Genomic DNA, 26,800 nt, shown 5'->3' with positions numbered 1-26,800 from the left:
TTCCTTACCGACTTATGGGGACAGCAGCATAGTTCATGACCAGCTGGACAGCTCAGCCTTTCCATATGCAGACACATTAGTACTTGACAAAACACTTGGCAGACCTCATAATTTGTATCTGTAAGTCTTTATAAGTCTGTTAGAGATGTTTTCACTTTTTACAAAATCAAGGAGAGGAATCAAAAAACCCAAAACACTTTTGCAATTCTCTTAGAGAATGTCCTTTCTGTGTTCCTGTATTTTTCACTCTGGCTGGCACACAGTCTCCCACTCCACTAAATACTGCTGTCTTTGTGTCCTTGCGTAGGAGTGGGGGGGGACAGATCAAGAAAGAGAGAAATGTAGAAAAAAAATCATGTTATGAAGAAAAGAGAAAAATAATTGAAAATAAGAGCTAATGAAAATGCAGAAACACAGATGGTTAGGGAGGGGCAGGGCGAAGGTAGGGACAGACAGAATGTACAGTACTGCACGCCATGACTGTCTCAGCTGTCTTGTGTATGTCAAAACAGCTTTAAATCACTTCCTCCTACAAAGTCTTCTCTCCCTTTACAGTTTGGTTGGTAAGGGCAGCGGTCGCTGTTGGCACTGAGTTCAAGAAGGCAGCCTGAGAGTTCCTTTGCCCAACAGGAACTGCAGAACACGGTCCACCAGCAGAGCGGCAACAAAGTCCACCACCAGAACCTGGGCAATGATTAATTTGAACTGCAAGGAAGTAAACGGATAGCATGTTACTTGTTGAAGTACATAATTATTACAAGATTATTTCAATACATGGTCAAATAATGTCAGCTCACCTCAGTTGGAATATCTACAAGAGCAAACTGTTCGTTAAATTCTGGTGAGGAACCAGTAAGAAGTCCCACAATGGCTAACCCTGACAGAGCGATGCTCCATAGTAGTGGTCGGTTCTCGCTGAGAGACTCCATGAAGGGGTGACCCTTTTGGACACAAGAAATTCTGTGAGTTTGTATATAAATAGTGCAGAGACAACAAATACTTATGTCATTAAGAATGAAGTACCTTGTAGTTAATGGCAAAGGTGGCCATCTGCATGGCCATGGACATTATATACACGGTGCTGTTAATCAGACTGGGTTCAAACTCTTTATATAGATCTGCAAACTTCTCCTCTCTGCGAAAGAACGAGTGAAATGTTATTATAATGTATTAATGTAAGGTTTTTAATGTAAATATTTAACTTGCTCTCCCGCTCTTTCATTCCGTCTTTCTGTGAATTACCTGGGCGGACTTCTGCTTTGTGCCTCTTTGTAAAGAAACACCAGACTACAGAAGTGAACAGCAAACTGCAGCAGTACAGTCAGCACCGTATACAGGTTGAAGATGTTTGGTAAGGGCCGCTCTCGAGACAACGTTTTCAGTGGCTGTGTAAACGGGGAAAAACAAAAAATTCATTGGTGTCATTGTAGAAGAAAAACATTCAGTAAAGACGACCTTGCTAGGAGAACAATCAATCAGCAATATGACATAAACTCTCACCTTTGATCTAGAGATGAAGAGGAAGCATCCAGCCAAGAGCAAGCCCTGTAGGGTCGCCTGGAAATCGCTGAACTTGACCCCCTCGAGGTAGAGTACAGACTGGCTGTAGGCCAGCACCAAGGCATTGAGAGCGAGGATCTTGAACATCTGGAGTGTTGTCACCAAAGTGCAACGGCCTTGCTTTATTACATGGCAGACTGGGAGAGAGGAAGAGTTTCAGAGGAGGGGAGCAGCTTCATGTTCAGATATTTAACTGTGTCAACAGCTGAAATCATAAACGTGTGTTACTCACTGCACTGTATGGAGGAGAGTTTCGAGGTGAAGGGGGCAGCAATGGAAGCATCCCCCAGTTTCACTACTTGTACCTGATCCTCTTCAAGTTCCCGTAAGACTTGACTGATCCTCTCCTGTTACGGAATAAAGAATGATGTTTAGACCAGTACACTACAATTCTATTATTTCAACAAAAGGTACATCTATGCATTATTTTTATGTTGGTAACTGGGTTATGTGCTGCATTCACTGGTCTGGCAGTGAACATCAATTCGTTGCAGTCACCGGAAGTAATTAAACTATTCCCTTAAGCATCACGAAGGAGGTCCTTCTTGAAGAAACACACCTTTTGTGCTGCAAGCTGCTCTTCTCTCTGGGCCATCACCCTCTGCCTGGCAGCCCGAGAACTCAGTTTGCCTCCTGAACTGACAGGTGGTAAAGGTCTGGGTTCTGCTGGGGGTGCCTCCTTTTCTCTCCCCCGTTTCTTTCTTTCGGGCATGCGCTCAGGGGCGTTGGCTAACAGAGCAACACCTGAGGAAAGATTATCATCCTTACACACTGTTGGGGTCATACATAGCGACACATAGTTTCAGTCTTTATGGTTGATAAATCTTACCTATGTGGGCATGTTTGAGAGCTCCAACATCATTAGTGCCATCACCGCACATCAGTGTCACATAACCCAGCCCCTTTAGACTTGTGATGACAAATTCCTGAAACAAAACAGGAAATTATTAAAGCTAATAGTTTCCACACAACCCTCGATGCCCACCCTTAGATTTTTATATTGCTCCATACAGAACCATCAATATGTCATAATCAACGTACTAATTACCCATATATTTCCCAAAATGTGTTTCAACATCCCTCAGAGAAATTTCCCTAGTGTTTCTTCCAATTACGTGCCAGACAAAATGAGTGGTGTCCCCTACTGAGACTATATCTACCTCTGCTTCATCTGTGAAGTATATAACCGTGTTATTGGTGAACAAAGAAGCCTTTGCTCTTTGACAAAAAACCCACCATCTGACACTGACTATTGATGTTTGAGATAGCTAAACATCTAATGGTATCTTATCTGTAGTTTATAAACCTCAACATGATGGCTTGTTGATTTTTGGGACCTACCTTCTGTTTTGGACTGACACGGGCAAACACTTGTATGTGAGGCAAGAGGGCGTGGAGTAGCCGGGGATCGCAGCTCAGTCTGGCTAGCCCCTCCCCTGTTACACACAAATCAAACTGGCCCACAAACGAGGGAACGGAGGGAGGAGGCAGTGGTACGTGCACACTGCCATCAATGGACTCCCACTGCCACTCACCTGTGGAAAAAATATAACATCAGAGGTAAATTATTCTGTGCTTTGTCCATATCCTTATTCAAAAGTTATAGACCTAGAGTGACATCGACCATGGGTTTCTCAAGTTGTTGCGACACTCAATGTGGGTGGCTCCAGCTGTCACAATCTTGGCAGTGATGACACAGCGTAGCTCTCAACTAATCCAAAAATGGGCAAAGAGGTGGATTGTCGTTGGAGCTGAGGTTAGCTTGGGTGACAAAGAATACCGCTAGCAGCCAGCGACTAGTATGGGACTCCCCTGTCTGTCAAAATGGCCACGTCCATTACATCTTACGGTTTTCATGAATGGAAATATAGACGAGGCTGCAGACACATTTCTGCTGTAAATGTTGGTATATAAGCATGAGGTCTATGTGGATTGAGTCACTTTTGGAGCCAGCTTCATGTGGCCATTTCAGGGTTTGCAGTTTTGGGCATTTTCACAATGGTGAGTTTGCAGCAAAACACCAGCTACAAATGGATTACTACAAGGAATATTTATGCCTTTTAGGCACGACCACTATTATGGACATCGTTCTCCACTGGCTTACTTAAATTATATGTAATTCTGTAAAATGATGACTTGTCTTACCCTGACTCGGGCCTGGCTGCAATACAAGTGTGTGTTCTTTCTGGATGAAGTGGAGCTCTCTTGCTACATGGCATGCCGTTAATGGGTTGTCGCCTGTGATCATCACAACCTGATGAAAGAAAAGGGAGAGAAATTATCCATCTTAAAGCCATGCTTTTTGAGTGTGTATGCAAACTTGTGTTTTGTCATCTTATTTACATGATGAGATGCCTCCTGGATCTCTCTGATGACTGCCTTGCTGTCGCTCTTGAGGGGGCAGGACACAACCATGAACCCGGCGAAATGCAAGTCACACTCCAGAGCATCTCGACTTATCTCCCGGACCTATGAGACCCAAAAAGATCCATCTCAGTTTGTAACTAAATCTATTCTCATCAGACAATCGGATATAATCTCAAATAAGAACCTGCTGATGACTGAGGTGTCCTATCTCTTTGCAACCCAAGGCCAGCACTCTGGCTCCTTCCCGCGACATTTCCTTGTGGACGTCGTCATAATTTGCCGGGCATTCTGCAAACTAGAATCACAGACACATTAGAGCACCAGTAGGTACACTTGATTAGGCTAGACTAAACCATGCATGCATTAAGGACATGTACCATTCCTCGGAGTGTCTCTGGAGCTCCCTTGACGGTTGAAATGTAGCAGAGTTCAGTAGAGCCAAGTTTCTCATAAGAGGCCAGGACTGACATCCTCTTCAGAGCGCTGGCAAAGTGGAAGCGCTGGTGGATCTTAAGTCCCTGGGTTTTGATGCCTCGTGGGAATACCTTTTCATCTGGTCAAACAGCGAGAAAGACACGTAAGTGCTGTGCTATTAAGCAAAGAAACCTAAATGTTAACATCTACATTAACATGCAAAGCATTTGAAATACAGCATTACTTGAAGATGCACTGGTCAAACAACACCACCAAGTTGAACACAGCAGACTTGGTGCAACATGAAAATGTATACCACAGAAACAAATGCAAATTTGAGACAGTATGTAGCACAACACATTACTTGTGTTTACTGGAAGTCATTTCCCTGTACCTTTAGTGAGGGTCCAGTCAGCGGCAGTCAGCATGGCCTTCTCAAGTGGATCTCCGACTAGCTGCCCATCATCAAGAGTGACCAGTGAGTGACAGGTGGCCACCACCCGATGTGTCTCCACTGGGATCTCAGATATAGGCATCACCTCCTTTCCTTCTCTGTCATAAACACACACACAAATCAATACCCTCCACTCCACACAGTGCAAATGCATGTAAATATATACTAACATATCAAAGCATATCATACTATATATTATATTATATACACGTGTGTGTGTGTGCTTCGGAAATTAAGATGTTTAAAGTAGAACACAGAGAATGGTTAGCAGGATTTACCTGAGGCCTGCTACTCCTCGTACCACCAGACTGTCACTGGTCAGTGTTCCCGTTTTGTCAAAACAGCAAACTTCCACTTTCCCTGCAAATGGTATCCTGAATGGTTCTGTGCAGAATACATCTATGCAGGGGTAGAAAAACATTTATTAAAATTAATCATTGCTGCTACAAGCTTTTAATTATAAGCTGCTTGTCCAAGTCTTGATATCTATTCTATACACATGCCGGATAGTAGCACACACAGACATACAAAGTTTAGCCAGGGCGATAAGTGACGTGTTGACAGCCAGGGAAAGCTCTATGGGGAGTTCAGGTGGAACCACCGAAGTGAGGATGAGCGTGCACTCCAGAAACAGTTTGTAGCGGTTCCTGCTGGCATCCTTAGTCCCTGAGAGAGCGATACAAAGCACACATATAGTATTTAGATATTACTTATGCACTCATATCCAGATCACCTTGACTATGATAATGTCTGTGTTCAATAAATATTACATCTTAATGACTTGATTTATTGCAATTCACCTTCTAGCCACACATAAAGGGCTGCAGCAATGGCAAACACAAGGAGGAAGAGGATGAAGATGAAAGTCTCCAGATTGTTTGCCGTCACCCTCTTCACACCAAAGAGGATGGTCCGCAGCAGTTTACCCTGGAGTCAAGTTTTAACACACAATCAGTACACTTTTCACAGCTGTCTCATTATATTGTAAAAACAAGAAAATTCAATACAAGGAAAAAGTGAATGTAGTAATAAAGATACACTCAGAAACGTCCTCACCTGAGAGGTGTAGAATCCTGTTCTTAGTACGTAGGCCACACAGCCGTTGTCTACAGCTACATATAAAGGAGAAGGTTAATGGGCTTGCCTCTTGATCTGATGATGAAGATGGGCAATAGATGCACTATTCAATTTGCTAACACAACAGCCAGAATATGTTGTTGGTAACAGATAAAAGAAGAGAGGAATTAGCGCTTACGTTTAAGCCCAGCACTAGCCTTTAAAGGGGGGCTATGTTGGACCACTTTTGTCCCCCCAGAGATGACGTGGAGTCGAGAGTCTATCTGAACATCCAAAATTCGCTCTGGGTCCAAGTCCTCCACTGGCTCCTGCACACTCCAAATTGTAAGCAGTAATAATGATACCCCACAACAGTCCCATTCCACTTAGAAGGCACTCTTAGGCCCTCAAATAATGTTATAATGTCTTTATTAGTTTGCCTCTCACCTTCATCTGGGGGACCGACTCTCCAGTCAACATGGCCTCATCCACAATGCAACGTCCCCTGAGGAGCAGCACATCACACGGTACCAAGTTGTCCTGGGGCGAACGCCCTGTGAAACACAGAATACGCATTTTAAACACACAATAACAGAAATCGTAAAAAATGTTGACAGGACATTTACCTATTGAGACAATGTCACCCGGCACAAGCTCATCACTTGAAATAGGTCTCCACTTCCTGTTGCGATATACCTGGCACAATATACATCAAATGAATTAGGGATGCTTTAAATACAATGGAAACACCCTGTAGACAGTGAATTTTCAGATGCAAGACAAAATATTGGTAATTATAACATTTTACACACTACATTTTAAACTTGATCAAGCCTACCTGGATCATGTAAGGCTTGTTTCCCATACGGCGGATCTCAGACATATTCCTCATTTGCTGCTGGACCAGGGAGGCCTCGAACGCCACCAGCATGAACAGTGTGAAAACACTGTAGTACCAGTACTCATCCAGACACCACAACCCCACGCAGAACACCTGATGGATGGCAAACAATCAATAACTTCACATGGAAACAGATAAGATGAAGATGGTCAACAATATAATATCTTAAGCCATTAAACAAGTAAAGAAGTATAAAGTACATTTTGCATTCACACACGCATACCTGGAAAACAAAAAAGGGAGCTGTGGCCCTCTCTCTGAAAAGCTCCAGGAAATCTGGCACAATCATCTCAGCACGATTGGTGCCGTAGCGCTTTTCTGCAGCTCTGAGTTCGGCTTCCTCCTGGTAGCCACGCCAGGACTGAAATTTGCCCATTGGATTGTTTATGGGGAATGCAATTGGAAGGAAACATTTCTTCTCGTTGTGGTCAAATATGTAACGGATCTTTTGAAACTCAAAAGATAATATCTTCTCCCCATTCTCATCCTGTTGGTCATAAAAAAAGAAGGACATACAATGTTTATAACGGCGTTCATTCAAGATAGAGCAATTCTTTTTTTCTTCGATTTCTCCATGAACACAAAAGATGGTTGGGGAACAAGTCCAATGACAAATAAAATGCTTACACTAAAGCCATGCCAAACCAATCACTGGATAGGATTGGCAAAAGCTGATTTTACACAACTAGCAAATGTTGTGTGCCAAAATATGAACTTTGCAGACAGAGAATGTGAGATGTGGGACATGTTTCTACTTAATACAACTTGGAGCATCCTGAAAGTAAATGTGTTAACTGACCTGGTCCCATTGTAGTGCCACAAGCTCTGCAGAACCGTTGTTGGGGGTGGGTATGACTTTTGCCAGTGTAGCCTTGTTTGGGTCTGGTTCCTGTGAATACAAAAGAACAGGTGACGAATTCACACACTGTGGCAGGTCATTATTATTTTTGGTATAGCTGTGTGCCTCTTGAACTTAAATCCTCTCAAGTAAGACTTGCCCGGACACACAGCTGCTTGGTCAATATTATTCAGGCACATACTTAAAGAATCCTTCACTTATACTGAAAAATTGTACATATTCATGTTATTGATAAAAATCTGTTTAAATGTTTTGTAGGATCTAGGCTCTTACACAATTGCTAACTCACAAACTTGCGTAATATGTCGATTACCAACTGTCACTATAACGACATTGAGGTTCAATTTAAATATTGGGTAAATTTGCAGTACAGAGCTACTACTCCCAGCAAGATAATCTCATGAAATTGTCTGGCATGCAAGTTAAAAATTAGACTTTAACTTTCAATTACAATACAAAAATAGACTCTGAAAAGGTGAGCAATTGGGTTTCCATTTACATTAGTGATTTCCCCTAGGCAGGAAGAAATTATAGCAATCTTCCTTCTACAAGCGATATGGGAAAACATTGGGAAAACATTGTTGTTATAACCTATGTTTACCTTGGAACAAGTGAGCCAACAGTGCGCGTGCACGGACCAATAACCAGAGAGCGCTGTGAGGACGTGCGCGATCCCGATAGCGGCTAGCGACAGGAGGCCTGCCTCCGGATACTCGGACGCACCATACACTCCTAACCACACGTACAGCCAGCCTGGGTAGAGAACCGCCAGAAACGGGAGTACTGTGCCGTGTAGTAGCCGGGGCCTGCGTCTGTATAGCGTCACCGAGCTCACCAGCTCGTCGCCGGTCCCGCTGTCATGCTGGTTGTGGTTAACAGACGGGGCCATTTGCAGCTCACCCGGTCCCTGGATCCCGTCAGCAGCCATACTCCCCTCTTTCTCGGCGTCGTTCATTGTACGTTACTCACACCACTGCCCCCCTCTATCATCCACCACCCCCCGGCGTGCTGTAGCCGGTAAAAACACGATTCTACACACAGCGCGGTGCTCAATCCAGCCTTCTGAGCCCGTTAACTGAATCACTAGTTCTCCGACCGTAGCTTCCGCATACGTAAACACGCAACGACACGTAAGGTTGGCTTGGCACAGTATGACTAGAGTCCTTAAGAGTCTCTTAAGGACTCTAAGTATGACTGAACCGGTAAAAAAACTGACAAAATCAAATCTGCCACACAGTTAAATCGAGTGGTTTAAGTTAAAGTTAATGCAACACGCGAATACATAGGTTTGTTTGATAAAATATCGATTTAAATTGTTGTTAAATGCTTCAATTATACGATTAGGTGGCTATCGCTTTAATAAATGCGTCGTCATCGCGGGGGAGGAGCTAGAAGAGATTGGCACAAATCTGAACCAATCACATTAAACAACTATTTCAGAACGCTGCATTTCCAGCCAATCAGATAGTAAGGGGTACAATCACGGCGTAGTTGCCGCACAGACATGGCTCCACATGGAAGTACTGGTGCTATAACCTTCTTCGTTTGAGACACGCGTAACACGAGCACCATGTAAGACTTTTAAATATGGTTCCTCATATCAGCATTACATTTACTACGTTGTCTTGTCTAGGGAAGTAGGTACGGACAGTAAAGAGGTCGATGCATACTGTAAACAAAGACGTTTTCTACTTTGAATGAGGCTGCATCCTTCACAAAACTGTTGTTGATTGAGCAAGTTTATCAGGTTGCTGTTCGATAGCTTATTGGAGTTGTTTTATAATCACTGATTGATGTATATGCATCTGTCACCTTCCAGGCAGGCTGCTATGGATATCACGGCAAAGTATTGCCATAAGGAAATGGAGGCATATGGGTCATGTGTGGCCTCCAACCCATCAACATGGCAGTTAAAATGTCATGAACTGAAGCTGAAGGTCGCACAGTGCACATCATCACAGTAAGCCAACATACTTACATTAAATTCACTCCTATTTTCCTCAACATTGTTACACTCAAAGTACATTTCTATATTTGTAGTATTATTGTTATTATTATTATTAATTATAAACATTGTTATTTTATTATTTATAGCCCAGTGATCCAGAAGATCAGACAGGATTGTTCTACAGAATTTGTAGCGTTTGAGCGCTGTCTAAAAGAAAACCAGGGCCAACCTACCTCCTGCTCATCACACGTTGCTCGCTTTCTGGCCTGTGCAGAGACAGTAGACCTCAGTGGAGTAGGTAAGTCCGAGCTGGAATCAGCCACACACAACTCAAAGTCACATAATAATAGTTGTGAAGAGAAATCTTTTGTTTTTTAAGAGAGGGATAGGAACATGCAGAGTATTATATCTCCTCACTTGTCTGTTGAAGAATGGGGTCACACTGAATAGTTTTTGCATGCTGGTAATTCAGACTTGCAGCAGTTAAGTACTGATCATCTTAAAAAATGTTCATGTTCCTTTTCTTTTCCCAGCCACAGATCCGGTACCCCAGCCATCGTAGCATTCGGACATCTTCCAACACCTTGAGAATACTCCTGTCTTAACAGCACAAATGGATTGGTTTTGTATCATGTGTCCCAGCCATGTTAGTGTATGTACTGTGACTGTTAGGATATCTGTTTCCCTCTGTGTGACTTACTGTGACTGATTGTCTTACTTTGACAAAGACATAAATTAATGCAACACTGCTGTAATTACTGCATCATTTTTCTCATACTCCATGTACGTGTTGTAATCATGTGAAAATAACATTTATACCTGCCCGTATGTAGAAAGTCTCTTTATATTTTCCGGATTTCTATTGAATTATGTCTTTAAAATTTGACGTCAGACTTGAGTTACACATCCGGTGTGGTCATCGTCTGTTGTTTTCTGTTGCTTATATCTGTCCCTCCCACCCTTGCCCTCTCCAGGTCTGAGTCAAAGTCAAATATTAAACAGGAATGTACCACTCCCACACAAACTATCCTGACTACTCAGTGACTGAGAAACTGGGAGTCTGGGAAGAAAGGAGAAGTAGGAGGCTGTCCACTTCTAATCAGCAGGACTACTGAGAGAAACAGAGGGAGGATATTGAGTTATGAGCCCTGTGACCACTAAGCAGAACAGACCTTTTCTGGTTCAATTATTAAAGCTTTGAAGAGGAGGGGAACAAATTCCTTTCTTTTCATGTGTAATATCTTCGTTTTTTTTACCAGATGAGAAACTAATCAGTGCATCATCATTTATCTTCTGTATAACAATAAGGCAAGCACACTTCAAAGATGAAACCGCAGATTGTATTGAAGATACGGCAACATTACATTCAAAGCACATCACCTGGCAGTCACTGAACAAAAAAAAAAAATCAGAACTCACCTAATACCACACAAATAAGTTACATTCACAAAAATATCACTGTAAAAATACAATGAGTCAGTGATCAGAGTCGAACATAATGTCATGAAAGAATGTCACAAGCTGTAGCCGATCACTAAATGAAACGAGTATCACCCTAGTCCTATTTTATTCTGCACCACATTGTGAGTCTGATCCTGTTGCGCTCTGCACTAGCTATCCAACTTCAGTTTGGAGGCTATTTCTTTAGACCTACTTTGTGACACATAAATATCATGCTACAATTTAAATATTTGCTGATTATCACAGAAGAAGGTACAAAATATCTACCTAATATCTAATTTGAGATGTTTGAGAAAGAATTTATTACAGAAATTGACTACAACAATTAATTGTAACACAATCATACTCACGTTTACATTTGAGAGCACATTATAATGTGCCCATTGTCCTAACTTTTGGGCATTTTATATCTATTGGTTGTCATTTACTGCACTGCTTCTTAGTGATTACATTATAAAAGAAGGGAAAGCTAAAGAAAATAATGACTTATATAACCCTGTTTCCGCATAAGGCTCCTCAAATGACCCTGTAGTGTTGTCTAAAATGCGAAAAGAAAAAATGATTTTATTTTTTGGTCCATATTTATACTTGTCATGCATTATCAAAAACCAAGAATGAAGTTTGAAATTACTATTTTACAGAGTTTCATCCTCTTCGCAATCTGCATCCTTGAAGTCACTGGGCAAGTTTCATTTTAATCCTATCCAGCACAATATCCTGAGTTATAGCTCAGGTTACATAAACATACACACTAACCTGAGAGCAAAATTGTACTCCAATCCATATACACTATTGTATATACGCTGCAGTCTTCCACGCACAATAACTAATCACGAGTCCTGTCAAAAAAAGTTATGCAATATTCTAATTTAATTCAGACTCTTAGCTGCTCTTAAAGCCTACCATAGACTCCCAATTTATGTAACATGATTGATGAACTTACTTTCAACAACCAGTTATCTGTAAATCATGATATACATATTAATATCTTTGATAAGTGTCTTTTGTTTGTCGTTTTTGTTTTGTCAGAAAGTGCCATGAAACGTGTTTCATTGAACATTACATAAATACAACAGAAATAATTGAGGTCTTTTTCTTTTACATATCTTGGACATTTACAGTGTTTGAATTTTCCAGCATGTGATTCTTATCAAAGAAATATGGTTGGAACATGACGATTAATCTGCTGCAAAGTGATAGTGTGACTATGTCTGGCTTTGTGATTGTTTTGGCCTGATTAAAGCTCAGAAGTATGTTTGGGTGTAGGCTGTTACATGGAGAGTGGTCCCACAGGCATGTTGATGGACAGACTCCATTAGCTGCATCTCTGAGGTGAAGGGTGGAGCACAAGTGGCAAGGGTGAGAGTTTATGGTTTAAGGGTCAGGAGGTGAAGTAGGAGTTCTGCATGGAGTAGAGGCGGTCAATGGGGTTTCCCACTCGCCCTGGCAAGAGACCGCCGTCCCCTGTTGCCAAGAGGCAGTCTCCAAGGTGACCGAGGCTTCCATCGCTGTCCAGGTCATGGAACACAGTCTCTGACTCTGCGTTAAAAAAAGAGAGTGTACACAGCTGGAGTTGAACAGTCTTTAATTACCACCAGAGAGTACAGAATAAAGTGAAAATAAGCACTCATTTAACTCAAAACTCAAAAGTTAATTGAAATAGACATTGAGTCACTCTCCGTATTTTAATCTCAGCCTTTTCCACTCTTTCAAACTTTAATAAAAAAAATGTCCTTTGAACATCTGCCTGTCGACTATTGCAACATGATGCCACTCTCAGAAAATCACAAGAACATATAGGGCAGCGCTTTTGTTTGACTATAGGGTATAAAGCTCTGTTAAACTCAGTGGTTTGGAAGAAGGCTGACATTTACAGTACTTTAACTACTTAACTTACTGGATGCTCCCATGACTTTTAGTTGCTGTTTGGACAGTGGGGAAAATACAAATATTACATTTTAAAATTGCAGTTTGACCTCCTGTCTTACCATAGGAGTGGAGCTGCTCGCTGTTAAGCTGGGGCGGTGTAAGCCCATGTCGAAAGGGTTCTCCTCCATAGATGTTGGGGTCCAGAGTGAGTAGCTGCTGACGTGGCAGAGAGGGATATCCCAGCATCCCATCCATGCCATGGGTGCTAGAGCCATCTGTGTAGAGATGATCATTCCTTAAGTCATACAATGCCATAGCTTATTCTTCTATTCTTCTTGGTTCTGCATTGGCGCTTTAAGCTCTTACCCTCACTGTCGTCATTGCTCTGGCGGCCCCCTCTACTCGGTCCTCTCCTGGTCCCTCCCAGCTGCTCCTGTTCCTGCTGCTGCTGCTGTTGCTGTTGCTGCCTGCGAGCTATCTTTTTCATCTGAGGCACAAAAACAATGTCTGTATCATTTTTTCTCTCTGTGTTAATCCGTGAGACAGACCATGTCCTCAGGAAATGTGTAAAATCTAACCTTGGCTCTCTGGTTTTGAAACCACACCTGCACAACCCGCACCGTCAGCCCAGTCTCAGCAGCCAGTGTCTCTCTCACCTGCAGATCACCGTTTTTCATTGTTTTTAAAATACAACCTTTACAGCGTCGAGCACAAGTTGAGATGAATTGCTATGCAGACTGACGATGCCCAAGGACAATAAAGTTTGCAAGGCAGGGGAGTATTCTCTGGCACAGACTTCCATTGATAAAACAAGCAGGTCCACCCACCTTGCGGCAAGGCTTAGCAGACACTTCAAAGGAGGCCTTAAAAGCACGGCGCTGCTGTGTGGTCAAGATGGTGCGTGGTCGTTTTGAACGCTTGTGCTCCTTGCCTTCATCACCACCTTTCCCACCACCAGAGCCACCTCCACCATCCTCATCTTCACTTTTTACTGAGCAAGGTAAGCAGACAACAAAACAGTTAGAACAGCCCACACAGGAGAAGGTATATTTTCATTCATCCATAAATGAAAATTAAGCACTGAAGTGAGAAGAAAATGTTTCTCAAGTGTTCAATGCTACATTGTTCCAGCTGCTTCTGACTATCATCAGAAGTTCAGATACTTCTGCAAGGCTTACAAAACATAAGTAAATTATTATTTTAAAATAGAGGTAATATTAGTGCTCGATATCTAACAATGTTTTTAAAATGTTTTATGATGCTCAAGGCATTTGTGTTACAGTAGTCCAGATGATTGAGTCAATAAGTGCCTGAGATGCATATTTTCTGCATACATATATGTATATATTTATGTATACAGAAGAGCGAAATTCAAATCAAATCTGGTCCAGGCAAAGCAGCCTCGCAACAAACCTACTGTACCTGATTCGGTTGGTGTGGGACTAATAGCAGCCAGCATTTCTCTCTCCTTCTCATAGTCCATGCGGCAGAGCAGCTGGCCTTCTTTCAGCACAAACTCATCACCTCTTTGCAGCCGGCGTTCACACTCGCAGCAGGTGAAGCAGCCCAGGTGGTACACCTGGCCTAGCACGCGCATTATTAGCTCTGAGCGTCCAATCACCTGCAGGCAGGCGCTGCACTTCCTTACAAACAACCTGAAGGTGCACAGAAAGACACACATATGGGCTTGTATGTAAATAATTCCATGAACTGTAAATAACGGTGATGTGGGAGTGCAGAAAAAAGAACAGCGAGGTAATTAAAGATGGAGGCACAGTCACAGAGCTCCGACACACGTACCCTCAACTTAAACGATTCTGGGAATTAGCATAGTCTCTTAATTAAAGGTCATATGAACATTACCCAATTCACACAGCAACAAGGTGAACATCTGCTGAGAGGAATAACAGTAGTCGGCATCATTGTATTTTCTTTTCTTATTACAGTAGGTGGCAGTAGTAAGCTTAAGATAAGAGCTGCCTGTTGAGAGTCTTTCCCTTTTAAATCCTTCCATGTGGAGATCTGTTTGAAGAGCTAAACTTCAGTCTATCCATATCCCATCCCACCCACAATCTTGAAGTGCTTATTTAACTCTATAAAGCTTAATACAGAGTCTTTCTCGGGTCCATCGCGTTTCCCCGTGACCACTTTTTCTCCTTTTGTCCCGCTGTCTCTCCTCCTGTGAGATGTTATAACCCTTCAATCTCTGTCCTGCCTCACCATCTCTTCACATCCCTATTTCCATTCACAGGCCTAAGTCTCTGCCATTAAATTCCTCTCAAATCCCTGCTCTCACATGCACTTGGTTTCCTCCCCCTACCTCCCCAGTGTTCTGCCAGCAATCCCAGTTCTCCCTCACGCCCTCCAAGCCTGCCTCCCCAGTTCACTGAAACTAATAAAGACAGGATTAATTAGATTGTTGTTTAAACAGTGCGATGGCCAGACAGACGCTGTAAACTCATAACCAGGGATTGGGGATAGCATGGGGTTAATCTCTCTCCTCTCACTTATGCACACTAAAACACACTTACACACACAAACATAGACACTCACACACACACAGGCGTGCATACAGAGATTTGCACCCACCCCACCCACTGAGTAGCTGACATTTGACTAGTAACCCATGTTTCACTCTCACCCATGGTCATGGCGGTGGTGCGAAGTTGCAGTCAGGAATCAGAATATCAATATAACAGGAAGAGTTACAGGTAGTCAGAGCGTAAGTTTAAGAAAGAGAAAGGTCAGCGGGTGCAGAAACAGCACCGAGAACAAAACACAAACCTGGACAAGAGGGAAGGGAGGACGAGAGAGAGGGGAGTGGACAGGGGGAGGAAGGGACAAAGGCAGAAGTGTTGACGCTCCCTGACTGAGTGATAGGAAGGTGTTGCTGCCCAAATCTGGAGTGTAAAGAATGAGCCAGGTCTGCACATTAGAGCTCCTAATCTGTGATTCTGTCCCAAACGCAGCTGCTACGGCTAATCTTTCTCAATCCATCTGCCAAACGCTCCCCAAATTCCCCAAATGACATTGTCGCTAGTTTAACATCATAACGCGAACACAAGTGTCCCTATAAACAACCCACAGCTCTGTTGTCACATGGTCTTGTATTAAATTTAAGGTCACTCAATGTATTTTTCTTACGGATAATATGCGGCATCAACATAATCTACAAAGGAGAGAAATCACCACCTTGCTCTTGCAGCGTCACCCTCCATCCAAACAGACACTTCAACACCTTAAATGCTTCCTTTCACTGTGAACAAAATGCAACAGAACAGTATTGTCACAGGATTGCTTGACATAAGACTGATGATGTTGGTGGTTAAGTCCCACACTCCCTAATCGGGGTGTACACAGCACGGCAGGAATTTACTCAACATGGCAAATGAAGACAACTTGGGGCAACCGCCACAGAGGGGGGTCTGTAAGTAGATCAGTCTAATCCCTCTAATAGAAGTATCATTCACACCGGCCCTGACCAGGGTGTAGCTTCCAATAAATCACTTGCATCTTCTGTCGGTTAAAAACACGTGAATTTAGTGGATTTAGGTTCCACACCAAATGTATACTCACTTTTTCTTCTCTATTCTCTAAACCTTCTATTCAGAGATTTTATCAAAATAGATTGGCACATGTTATGCTTTTTGTGTCATATTTCTGGCATTTGTTTATGATTATATATTTTGTTTACAACACAATATGAAGGTAAAATTCAAAAATAATTATGCATTTAAGACAATCCAATTTTGATTATGTTATGGAATCACAATAAATACATGTTTTTAAAGTTTGAATATCACTAATCAGGCATATTTTTGCTCAGGAATCGGTTGAAAAAATATTTCCAACACTGATGATCACTTATGTCTTGCTTTTCAATTTCCACAATCACAAAAGTGTAAATGAATTTTAACAGCTGAGGTGTGAAGGTAAGACCAGCTTTAAACAAATCTATCAGAAAATATTTTTGAAAGAAGACTTTGCTTTGGATTTAGAGGGCTTTCCTTTAATGAAGAGATGTGTGTAATATTCATGATATGTACAGAAGTGTGAGTGCAGACAGAAGACTGCTGTCTGCTTATGAGCTTGTGATGTACAGAACCTCAGGAGCTTTGGCTGCGGGCACCTTTATGTTTAGTGCCATGGATTTCTGAGGGGTTAGGGGGCACAACTAATTACAAGCTCACTGATTATGAGATCAACTACAGAGTGGCAGAAAAAGGTGATGTGCTGTGAGTGTTGGGTGGTTATAATCAGCCCTTTCCTTCTTGCTTTATTGTAGATCCTACGCATACAAACAGAATAACAGAATCTTCATCATCTCCCTAAGCTGCGTCATGTGGCATTGTTTTGCCTGTGAGCTCTGACAAGCACAACATTGTGTGGACCGCAACCACAATCATTCCATAAATATGTATGTGTCTTAGAGCGATTACAGTTGTTGTGCTTGCTTTCATAATTGATGAATATTTATATAGGTAGTTTGCCTTGTATTGCATAGGGTTGTATCAGTAGGCAAGCCCAGAAGACCCTAACTTGGGCTAGATTATAATGGCTGGAGTAAAGATCTAACTGCCCTCACCCTTTTTGATTCCTAACCTGTTGGTAAAATGTATTTCTCTCTCTAAACAAATTATTCATGTTCTGGCTTGTGATTCCCACATACAGTATGTTCTACATTTGAAATGACCATGTGTGTCACACAAATGGGTGTTTACACATTCACTGAAAATGAAGGCACATCCAAGGATTCATGTGATGGGTGCAGAGAGAACCATTTATATGCAACAATCTTACTTTTAAGTTGTATTCTGTTTAGTATCCATTTCTAATATGTGTGTGTGTGTGTGTGTGTGTGTGTGTGTGTAAGGGTGTGTGTGTGTAGATGTGTGTGCGCGCACTTTCGGCGGATATTGCTCTGTGAAGCAAAATGGCTCAGAGCCAGGGTTCAGTAATCACATCATCTCCTTTTATTAAATCTCCCTGCACTGCTTCTGTGTTATTAAAATCTCCCAGCATTCCCCACGATACTCGCTACCTCTGCCACCACTCACTCACACTCACACAAATACACACACGTGTGTTTATATATATATATATATAGTACAGTCACAGTGAGCCACACACAGGCATAGGTATACATACAGTCACATGCGTGCATAAACACAAATATGCACAGTTTGTGTGAACACAGATAAGGTGCTGAGGTACAAACATCAATAAAACACTGACAGATGCTGACATGTGTGCACCGTATCCGTCATTGCATCAATAAAGTAACATCATAAGTTGTCCTCTTTCTCGATGGATGCTCTCCAAAATGTGTAAAAGCAATGTAATAGTTGTTTTAGTCACCATGAGGGCCTGCGATGTATGAAATATCTGCACAAACCCCCATCCGATCTCGCAGTTATACAGTTACATGTCATGACTCCCACTGTAAACCGTACACATTGGTAATAAGACCAGCTCTACATGAGAGCTACACTGATGCCTGTAACAGTCAGGCTCTAATGTAATGTACCTGTGTAAAGTAACAACAAAAAAGCTGCATGGTGTGCATGGTCTGCGTGATATGTGCATGCAAGCTACACCTGATGCCACCAAGAATGAATGCTATGTGTGAGGATATGGATGTGTGTTTGAGTGCGTGAGTGAGTGGGCGTGTGTGTGTGTGTGTGTGTGTGTGTGTGTGTGTGTGTGTGTGTGTGTGTGTGTGTGTGTGTGTGTGTGTGTGTGTGTGTGTGTGTTAGTTTAGATAAAACAGTTAATCCCCAGGCCACCAGAACGCAATATCCTGTCTGCCCGTTTCTCATTTCCTGTCTGTCTCTGGCGGAGTGGGAAGCAGTGGGGAGGGGGTGGCGGGGGACAGCGGGACCCGTTGCCCCAGAAACAGGAGATACAGCCGGTCGATTTGAGAAAAGTCTACGCCGATCTCCCTATCTCTCCCTCTCTGGTGCGACCCCCTATTCTCTCTCTCTTTTTTCCTCTCCCTCTCTGCTTTTATTATCTCAGATTTAATAAAGCCAAGGCGAGCAGCTTGTTCTGCCATGAAACATTTATTAGCTGTCTGTTATAAAATTGTTGTGGGGGAGGAAAGATGATGGGGTCTCATCTCACATTATGCAAAAACAGTGGCAATATCACCCCCTTCTCACACGCACACATACACATGCACCCAGACTAAATCGGCTGCATCCCTTCCTAAAAATCTCAGGCACCCATAGTCTTTAACTTGTCCATTTCGAACCCTTTCTCCATCATCAATGTTTTTCCATTTATACCCTTAAACACCACAAAATCAAAACACCCCCCCCCCCCCCCCGTCCGCCTTCTTCTCCTCTGGCAAACCTCCAACCATCAACTGTTGAGCTGCAGGTTCAGAGCTGTTGTTTTAGAACCACATGCATGTATCATGTGTAGCCTCCCACTGGGATTGTATGTACAGTCGTGTCCGTCAGTCAACCACAAACTTTACTTCCACCTGCAGCAAAAAAATGAAAATATTTTCTCACTTTCCTCGGATGATTTCTATGCAGATAGTTTTGGATCAATTTGCTTGGATTTGTAGAATTTGTGCTGCTGCACAAAAGATGATATTTAATTAAAAAAAACCTTCTCTTGAATTCTAGAGACGAGATATCAAAACATGACAAAACCAAAACTATCAGCTTGGTTTGATAAAAATAAGAAGGGGGTCAATTATGTTATTTTAAATGTAAATGGCTTCCATATTCACACTAAATATATTAAAAGTAACTATATGGCACTGACTCATTAACCAGAGTTGAGGTGATCGCTGGTGGGGATAAGGGCTTGTTGTCCTCTGACGTGTCATTGCATAATTCTTTGTAATAGCATTTCCCTGCAGTCTAGTGTCAGGCCTGTCATCACAGGACAGCCACAGAATGCTGGGTAATTAGCACTGTACCCAATCAGCCTCCCCACCATCCTCCTCCCATTCCCATCCCGAGACACAAAGAGGCGCTGAGGGAGGGGAGGCGATTAAGAGAAAACAAGGGATAAACGGGGAGATAAACTGTTTGGTGTCATCACTGCCATCAATCTCAACGAGAAGGAAATGAGGTTTGGAATAGAGAAATATTATTACAAAGCAGACAGTGATGAACGAGGTAACGGATAGAGAAACGGTGGCTGGGGGTACAGGTTTGGAGGGGAGAGCGGGGGTAGAAGATGCTGTTCCTATCCTCAGCCTCAGACGTTCACTCACATAAAGCACTGTAACTTGAGAGGATATAGCAGTGTTAGTCTCATGTTTAGCTACCTGGTCAGCAGAGGGAGATTCCATAACTGTGGCGGCGGGGTCTCTCTCTCTCTGCAGAGACAGGGTCTGTAGATCTAGATGTACTCCCAGTGCCCTCCACCCCACAGAGTGAGGTATTAAACCCCGGGTTTAGTGAATATCCACCCTGGTGACCTGTTTTTCACACGGCTGAAGCTGCCTTTATGGGGTTTACAAGGGGGCTTGCAGGCTCCGCGCAGCCAGACTCCCCTCTATTCTGTCTGGGCTCAGCCCTATTGACCAGGGGACACTGGCCTTATACTGCTCGGTTTGGCACGGGACCTTAATGTTGAGCTAGTGTGGAAAAGACAACGACTCTGTTAATGTGTAGGATACTAAGCATGGTAAACAATATTCATGCATATCTGTCTCTTTATCAGGTGGTTTCTTTAGTTTCACTTTGTGCTTTTCTTTCAAAATAAATACAGTTAATCTATAGAAAATGCTCCTCATACTTCATGTTTCTGACGTAGTAAATGTTTTCCATCCCAATTTGTATTATTCCGTCTATTTTACAGATAGAAAAAAGTATGCATTGCACTAGCGCTTAAAAACATCCTGATGGTAAGTGTGGAAGGAAGCTTTGCCACAAAATTATTCTAAAGCTTCGTGATGAACATCTGCTCCATAACAGGATGGAGTTCCAGAGAATTTCTCGAGGTTTCAAAAACAAAAATAAATCCACAAGAAAAATCCACAAGATGCACTTGAGTTTATCGTGTCTAAATCCCCTCATTTCCATAACAGATTGAGACCAGGGGATCTCAGAACTGAAGGCATACCTCCTGTTTTATTACAGAGATAACAAGCGGGAGTAGGCTGAGCACTAATTTATTGCAAGAAGTTTCAGAGACTGAACTTGAATTTGACTCACAACTGAACCTATATTCTATATATGCCTGAACATTTTGGTGATGTGTTTCACTCTGAAAAGACGACTGTTACGTTGAAACCTGACATTGGGCATCAGCAGTGGTCAATATATATTTCAAATATCCTTTGAAAACATTAAACATGCAAATGTTGAATAAACTTTTGCCTCTAAGGCAGATTAGCCCACATGATCCAGGCGGGGGGGATGGGTCACATTTCAAAATTGGATTTGTCTTCTCATTTAAATTGACATCTACAGGCGTTTATTTGTTCCTCCTCAGTCGAATAGATTATTTAAACAAAGAAATTTGAGATGTATCCCCCAAAACAAATTTTGTATTTATTTCTATATCTCACCATTTAATTTTAGGACTACTAACTACAGAAGACAAGCACATGCAAACAAATGCATGGGGTAACAGTACTATACAGTGTGGATTTTATGTAGAGTCGGGGAGGAGAGTTCTTCCTGTGGGCCGGTCAGGTGATGTAATCAAAGCAAAGGATAAATTTAAAAAAACAAGCCAGAGATACTGCATGAGGGCGAGATGGAAAATAGCCAAATTTGAGCAAGAAAAGCAAGCAAGATGTCATCTTACAATGCATCTAGACATTTATACACATTCTTTACCCAACCATCTCTGTGTAGACATCACGGACATCTGCCTCTTTCAACCAGCCAAACCAAGCTACAAATATAGGGTTAAAAGAAATATAATTGTATGAATTCCCCCTAAAATGATTCCAAATTCTTGGACATTATCTGTTACAATGCACACACCTGCTCTAGATGGGGGGTGTAGTAGTGTCGGGCGCTGATGGACAGACTGCAGGGAAAACAAGGAGACATTGTTGCTGATCTGCTGAAGGTCACAGGCTGTGTTGTGTGCCAAGTCTGGCACCAACACAACAAGGCAACTATCCATATGCAATGTATATACGGGACTAAATCAACACCGCAGTGAATGAGTGGCTGAAAATCTGGATCCACAATTACAGTCGTTACACGAGGGCAGCAAATACGCCTTTTCATTCCATCACTGAAAATCCAGAAAAAATGTATGATAAGCTATTGCCTCCATGTTTCCCACTCATATTTGAGATAAACACACAAAGGGACTTTCATCAGCCAGTTCCTCTCTCTCTCTCCAGTCATTCTCTCTCTCTCTCTCTCTCTCCCCCCTCTCTCTCTTTCTCTCTCTCCTCCAGATGTCAGGTACAGTGGGAGAGTCTGTGCTGCTGGATGCCGTCTGACACTTTTCAAAACAATGATAACAAGTTATAGGCTCGTCCTTCAGCTGTCTACCCATAGAGCTCCCACCGCACTGACCGCGGCACACACCAAACCACGAAAGGAAAAGGCTGAGACACACACACACACACACACAAATATTAACTGTGTGCATGAAACAGCACTATTACGTGCTGTTTATTCAAGGAGATTTTAACAATATGGAAATTGTCCTATGAATCCAGATCCATGAAACTCAGTCCAAAAAAATGAGCATTAAAGAATTACTCTTGAAACCTTAATTGTCCCTCAAATCCCCTTAAGAAGCCTTAAAGATGGATGAACCCTGTTTACACTCTCTGTCAGCACCATGTATTACTACAACAATGTGTTACAGAAATGTTTCATATTCACTCAGTCAAGTTTTGATAATTGAATTTTGATGTTTTGTATTTTTCAGACTTGAGCCGAACATGCAATAACTTTTAAAAGCCATCTTGTTTGTAGTGCTGGATTTGTGGGGTTTAACATATATTTACAATGCAAGATACTTTTTGTTAAATATAGCTATGGTTTATTAAACAAATGTCAGCAGAACACTCTTATTGCCTGTTTTTTGTGGTTGTTTTTTCCCTTATCAAATCAGATGAGTGCAATATTATAACTAATTCGTGTAAGGGTCACTTTTTTGTCCTCGTGTACGTAATGAAGTTTTTTTTTGAGCAGGTTAACTTAACTTTTTTAGTTTTTTAATTAGTAGGTTTAGTTTCTTTGTGTGTTGTTGTTATGTATTTTCACATTAAGCTTTTACTTCAACATGAAAAACCCAGAAATAGAAGTGGGTGAGAAATAATGCATCTGCAAAATGAAAAAAAGACTACAGGACATATTATTAAGTCTAGTTTCTTCAACCTGCAGAAGGTGATTTAACTGATCTGAGGGCATGTGCAGCTTTTATTGCATTATTACTTTGAGAGGACTTCACTATACAATAAATAACCGATCAATCACTGATCATTATGAACCCTACTTCCGAGTGTGCACGTGTGCTCTTACTTTTCATAGTCGTGCTTGCAGTACAGCAGGCGGTCCCTGCAGTAACAGGTCCCGGTTAGCGCGCTCAAACACACGGCGCACTTGACGCAGGTCTCGTGCCAGGAGCGTTCGTTCACGCGCAGCAGGAAGCGGTCGGCGATGGGAGACTCGCAGCCGGCACACACTTCTCCCCCTCCCCTGTACTCCGGACCTGAAGGGAGCGTATCAATGCGTGGAGAGAAGGACAGAGGCAGGGCCGAAGATTTAAAGTGTCCCCAATGCAAACTCACCCCATCAGGAAATCTCCCTCCAAATATGCCTCATGGCCATCTGTAAAACCGTATACTGTTGCACTAGTGTTTTTAGTAATAGGACACAAATGCGTCATTTGACACACAGCAACATGCTGTCCCCTCATTACGCAATCGTTATCAAGTTGTAAAAAGTCCCTAGAACAGTTTAATTGATCAATAGTTGTTGTGCACTGTAGGCTATTCTTTACTGTTTAAATATATAATTCTTATTGGACTATTGGAAAAATATTCTGTGATGATTACTTTACTCCATTGTGAGTGTGTGTGTGTGTGTGTGTGTGTGTGTGTGTGTGTGTGTGTGTGTGTGTGTGTGTGTGTGTGTGTGTGTGTGTGTGTGTGTATAATTTGTTTAAATCACAGCAACTAGACATATTTTTCTTCTATGGTGTCCCTTATATCCCGATAATATTTCTTTGCCCTGATAGTGAATTGTATTATACTTATTTTTTCCTAATACACGCAAACACAACATTCCTATAGGAATTTATATTATATATGATATATCCTGCTAATGTTTGGTGATAATATCTGACGCTTCATTGTGAGTTTAATTCGTTTGGGCCTCATGGAGCAAATTGTCATTGAACTCACCAAATGGCGTTGAGGATGGAGGCTGCTGCTGACAGGGCGGCGGGCTTTCCTCTGTTTTCATCCCTTCTCTCCTTCCCTCAGTGTGATCGCTACAGAAATACAAAGAAAATGTATCACTTCTCAGCAGGGTCACTGCAATAAACACATTTGAAAATGAGGGAAATGACGAGGCAAAAATATGGGCTGATGCACGCAGACTTACTGTGTAAGTATGAAAATATGTTAGTATTTTTAAGGCGAAATTTTAAGTTACCACAATAAAGATCCAGAATTAGACTGAATTTGTGCGCGTGCACACACACCCACGCATATTGATAATACAAAAAAAGAAAACATAAAAAAACGACAGATACACTTGTGGTGATTTAATAAAAATAAAAATAAAAGGAATCTAAAATTAATTATTAATTATTTTTTGGTTATAGCTTATAGGTTATAGCTACTTCAGGGGCCTAAATCTAGTCATCAGATATTGTAAGAGCAAATGTCAACCTTTAATGTTACTCAGCGTTCAAAGCAAAAATTGCGGTTTATATGTAAATTGTGAGAATACCACCATATTCTTCAAAATCATCCGTTTCCTTTTAAACATTGTTATTATAATTTTTGAAAACACGTTATGTTTGAAAATGTAAGACCAAAGTTGAATTATATTAGATTCAGATTCTAAATTGTAGCCTACAATTGTTTGATAAATGGGTAAAAATGGAGTTCTGTAGAAGAAACATTAAAAGATGGTGACGGCATTTTGTACCAAGGTTATCTTTAAAAGTCGACAAATCCACAAATCGACAAAATAAACTGTATTTAATTTCTCTAGGCCTACTTGAATGTAGATTGCATGCCGTGGCCTTATTAGACGGTAGTATTTATTTTATTACGATAATAAAATTAAAAGGTTTATCATACTTCTAGTCGACTATCCAATTGGATATTAAATTATGTTAAAGATTTTTGTGATATTTGCAAAGAATCATAATTTTCATAATGATTACTTTAGGGTTCGACAGTCAGCATGTACAATCCATTCAATACAGAATAAGCTATTGAATATCGGATAATTGCCCAAGTGCCTCAGAAAATTAAGTAATGAAATAAAAGAAATGAATTATGTAAATACAGCTAATCTGATTGGACGTTTTTGCCTAATTGCGAGTTGAATACATATCGGCATCAATAATTACATGTTAAGACTTACAGCCTGACACTCTGATAATGATTACCAAAAATAAAAATGTTGAAAAGACATCATTAACTTAACTGCAGGTCACCTGGAGCTATAATTAGAGGGATATAAATGCCATGTAGTATTAGGATCAATACGTTGTTGTGTCAAGTTGATGTCAAAAAGTGCACTTGTGGATGTGAGACTGATATTCAAAGAAACAACAAGAGGCTTTCACTTGAGCAGAGAAATCTGTTTGTTATGATACAGTTTAGTTTAAAGTCAGTCCCACCCTCGTGCTGTGAAATGTAAAAAAACAAAGTGGAGACGTTACGTGTCTGTTTTGGTCCAACAATAAGATGCGAGTATTCATACAAGCTGTAATAATTAAATATTTTCCACGATAAGCATCTGATATTGCTCCACCGTTCTCTGCCGTTTGTTTGGATCAACAAACCAATTAAAGATGATAATTTATCAGATGGCAATATCATTGTGACATCCTTTTCTTTTTACGTTGTTTAGCCTACATATTTAAAATAATAATAATAATACTTGAGGCGCTGCTGCAAGAACAAGAGACACGTCAAACCAAGCAACAACATCATGTGGAAATCACAAGTCCGCCGTCACTGACAACCTGTTCTTGAGTTACGGAGTCCTACCTTGAGGTGAAACACACTCCTCCTGAAATCTCGGTCGGCAACATTAAAAACCTGGAGAAACTGTCGGCCGGTAAACGAACACACGCGTTCACAGATCGTTCGCCTGTATCTCACAGTCCCGCGCGCATGTTGCCTGACGGTAAAAATCCAAAGACCATGATGACCCAAAACTATTGTCTATTGTCTCTCGCCCGTTTTCTCCGCCAGTCGTGTCTGCGCTCCGACGTGTTTTGTGCGTAAAAAGGCGCAGAGGGAGGAGGTGGACAGACAGGGAGGGAGGGAGAAGGTGCGGGAGATGATGAGGGGAATATGAGCGATGATGCAGCCTATTGATAACTCAGATGAGTTGACGATCTTTTGCTTTTGTGTTCAAGGTAAGACAGAGACTTTAAAGGACGCAGTTGATGCATGGAAATACTTGCTGTGTTACATTAGATATCCCTCCATATGGAAAAACATCGTAACGCAAGTATTTTATACTTAAACTACCGGATTCTTGAGACATATTATCAAAAAGACAAATGAAAATGAGAACTGTAATTTCAATCAAAGGCTAATTCCATTTATCAAACAAGGTCGCCTCACTTTATATGCAATTGCATTCTGAACTAAAAAAAAGGACTAAAATGCCGATTTGTGGAAGCAGGAAAATTGATATCGCAAACATGCAATTAAATATAAGTGGTTTATTGCCCGTTATCTATTGTGCCGGGCACGTTTTACACACACTA

The 26,800-nt window shown here is 41.6% G+C and overlaps 2 protein-coding genes across 2 annotated transcripts; both read right to left on the bottom strand.

The window, feature by feature from the left end:
- Positions 1 to 111: 111 nt before the first annotated feature.
- Positions 112 to 8,698, bottom strand: atp13a1 (ATPase 13A1). Its single transcript, XM_084036784.1, has 25 exons — positions 8,213 to 8,698; positions 7,552 to 7,641; positions 6,976 to 7,239; positions 6,690 to 6,845; positions 6,478 to 6,547; positions 6,299 to 6,405; positions 6,051 to 6,180; positions 5,852 to 5,907; positions 5,596 to 5,722; positions 5,324 to 5,461; positions 5,074 to 5,194; positions 4,736 to 4,893; positions 4,305 to 4,480; positions 4,112 to 4,222; positions 3,904 to 4,029; positions 3,706 to 3,814; positions 2,902 to 3,095; positions 2,390 to 2,486; positions 2,120 to 2,304; positions 1,793 to 1,907; positions 1,501 to 1,697; positions 1,243 to 1,385; positions 1,024 to 1,135; positions 798 to 941; positions 112 to 705 (listed from the first exon to the last, which is right to left on the bottom strand). The coding sequence occupies exons 1-25, from the start codon at positions 8,564 to 8,566 to the stop codon at positions 595 to 597; spliced, it is 3,591 nt and encodes a 1,196-aa protein (XP_083892910.1). The 5' UTR covers positions 8,567 to 8,698; the 3' UTR covers positions 112 to 594.
- A 1,437-nt stretch (positions 8,699 to 10,135) lies between these two features.
- On the bottom strand, positions 10,136 to 26,732 carry lmx1al (LIM homeobox transcription factor 1, alpha-like). Its single transcript, XM_084037354.1, has 9 exons — positions 26,070 to 26,732; positions 24,240 to 24,328; positions 23,356 to 23,545; positions 14,312 to 14,544; positions 13,717 to 13,880; positions 13,468 to 13,545; positions 13,256 to 13,376; positions 13,009 to 13,164; positions 10,136 to 12,559 (listed from the first exon to the last, which is right to left on the bottom strand). The coding sequence occupies exons 1-9, from the start codon at positions 26,111 to 26,113 to the stop codon at positions 12,402 to 12,404; spliced, it is 1,233 nt and encodes a 410-aa protein (XP_083893480.1). The 5' UTR covers positions 26,114 to 26,732; the 3' UTR covers positions 10,136 to 12,401.
- Positions 26,733 to 26,800: the final 68 nt, after the last annotated feature.

Source organism: Eutrigla gurnardus, assembly GCF_963514095.1.
Source record: "Eutrigla gurnardus genome assembly, chromosome: 20".
In the NCBI taxonomy this organism is placed as follows: domain Eukaryota; kingdom Metazoa; phylum Chordata; class Actinopteri; order Perciformes; family Triglidae; genus Eutrigla; species Eutrigla gurnardus.
This window is presented reverse-complemented; position numbering and strand designations above follow the sequence as displayed.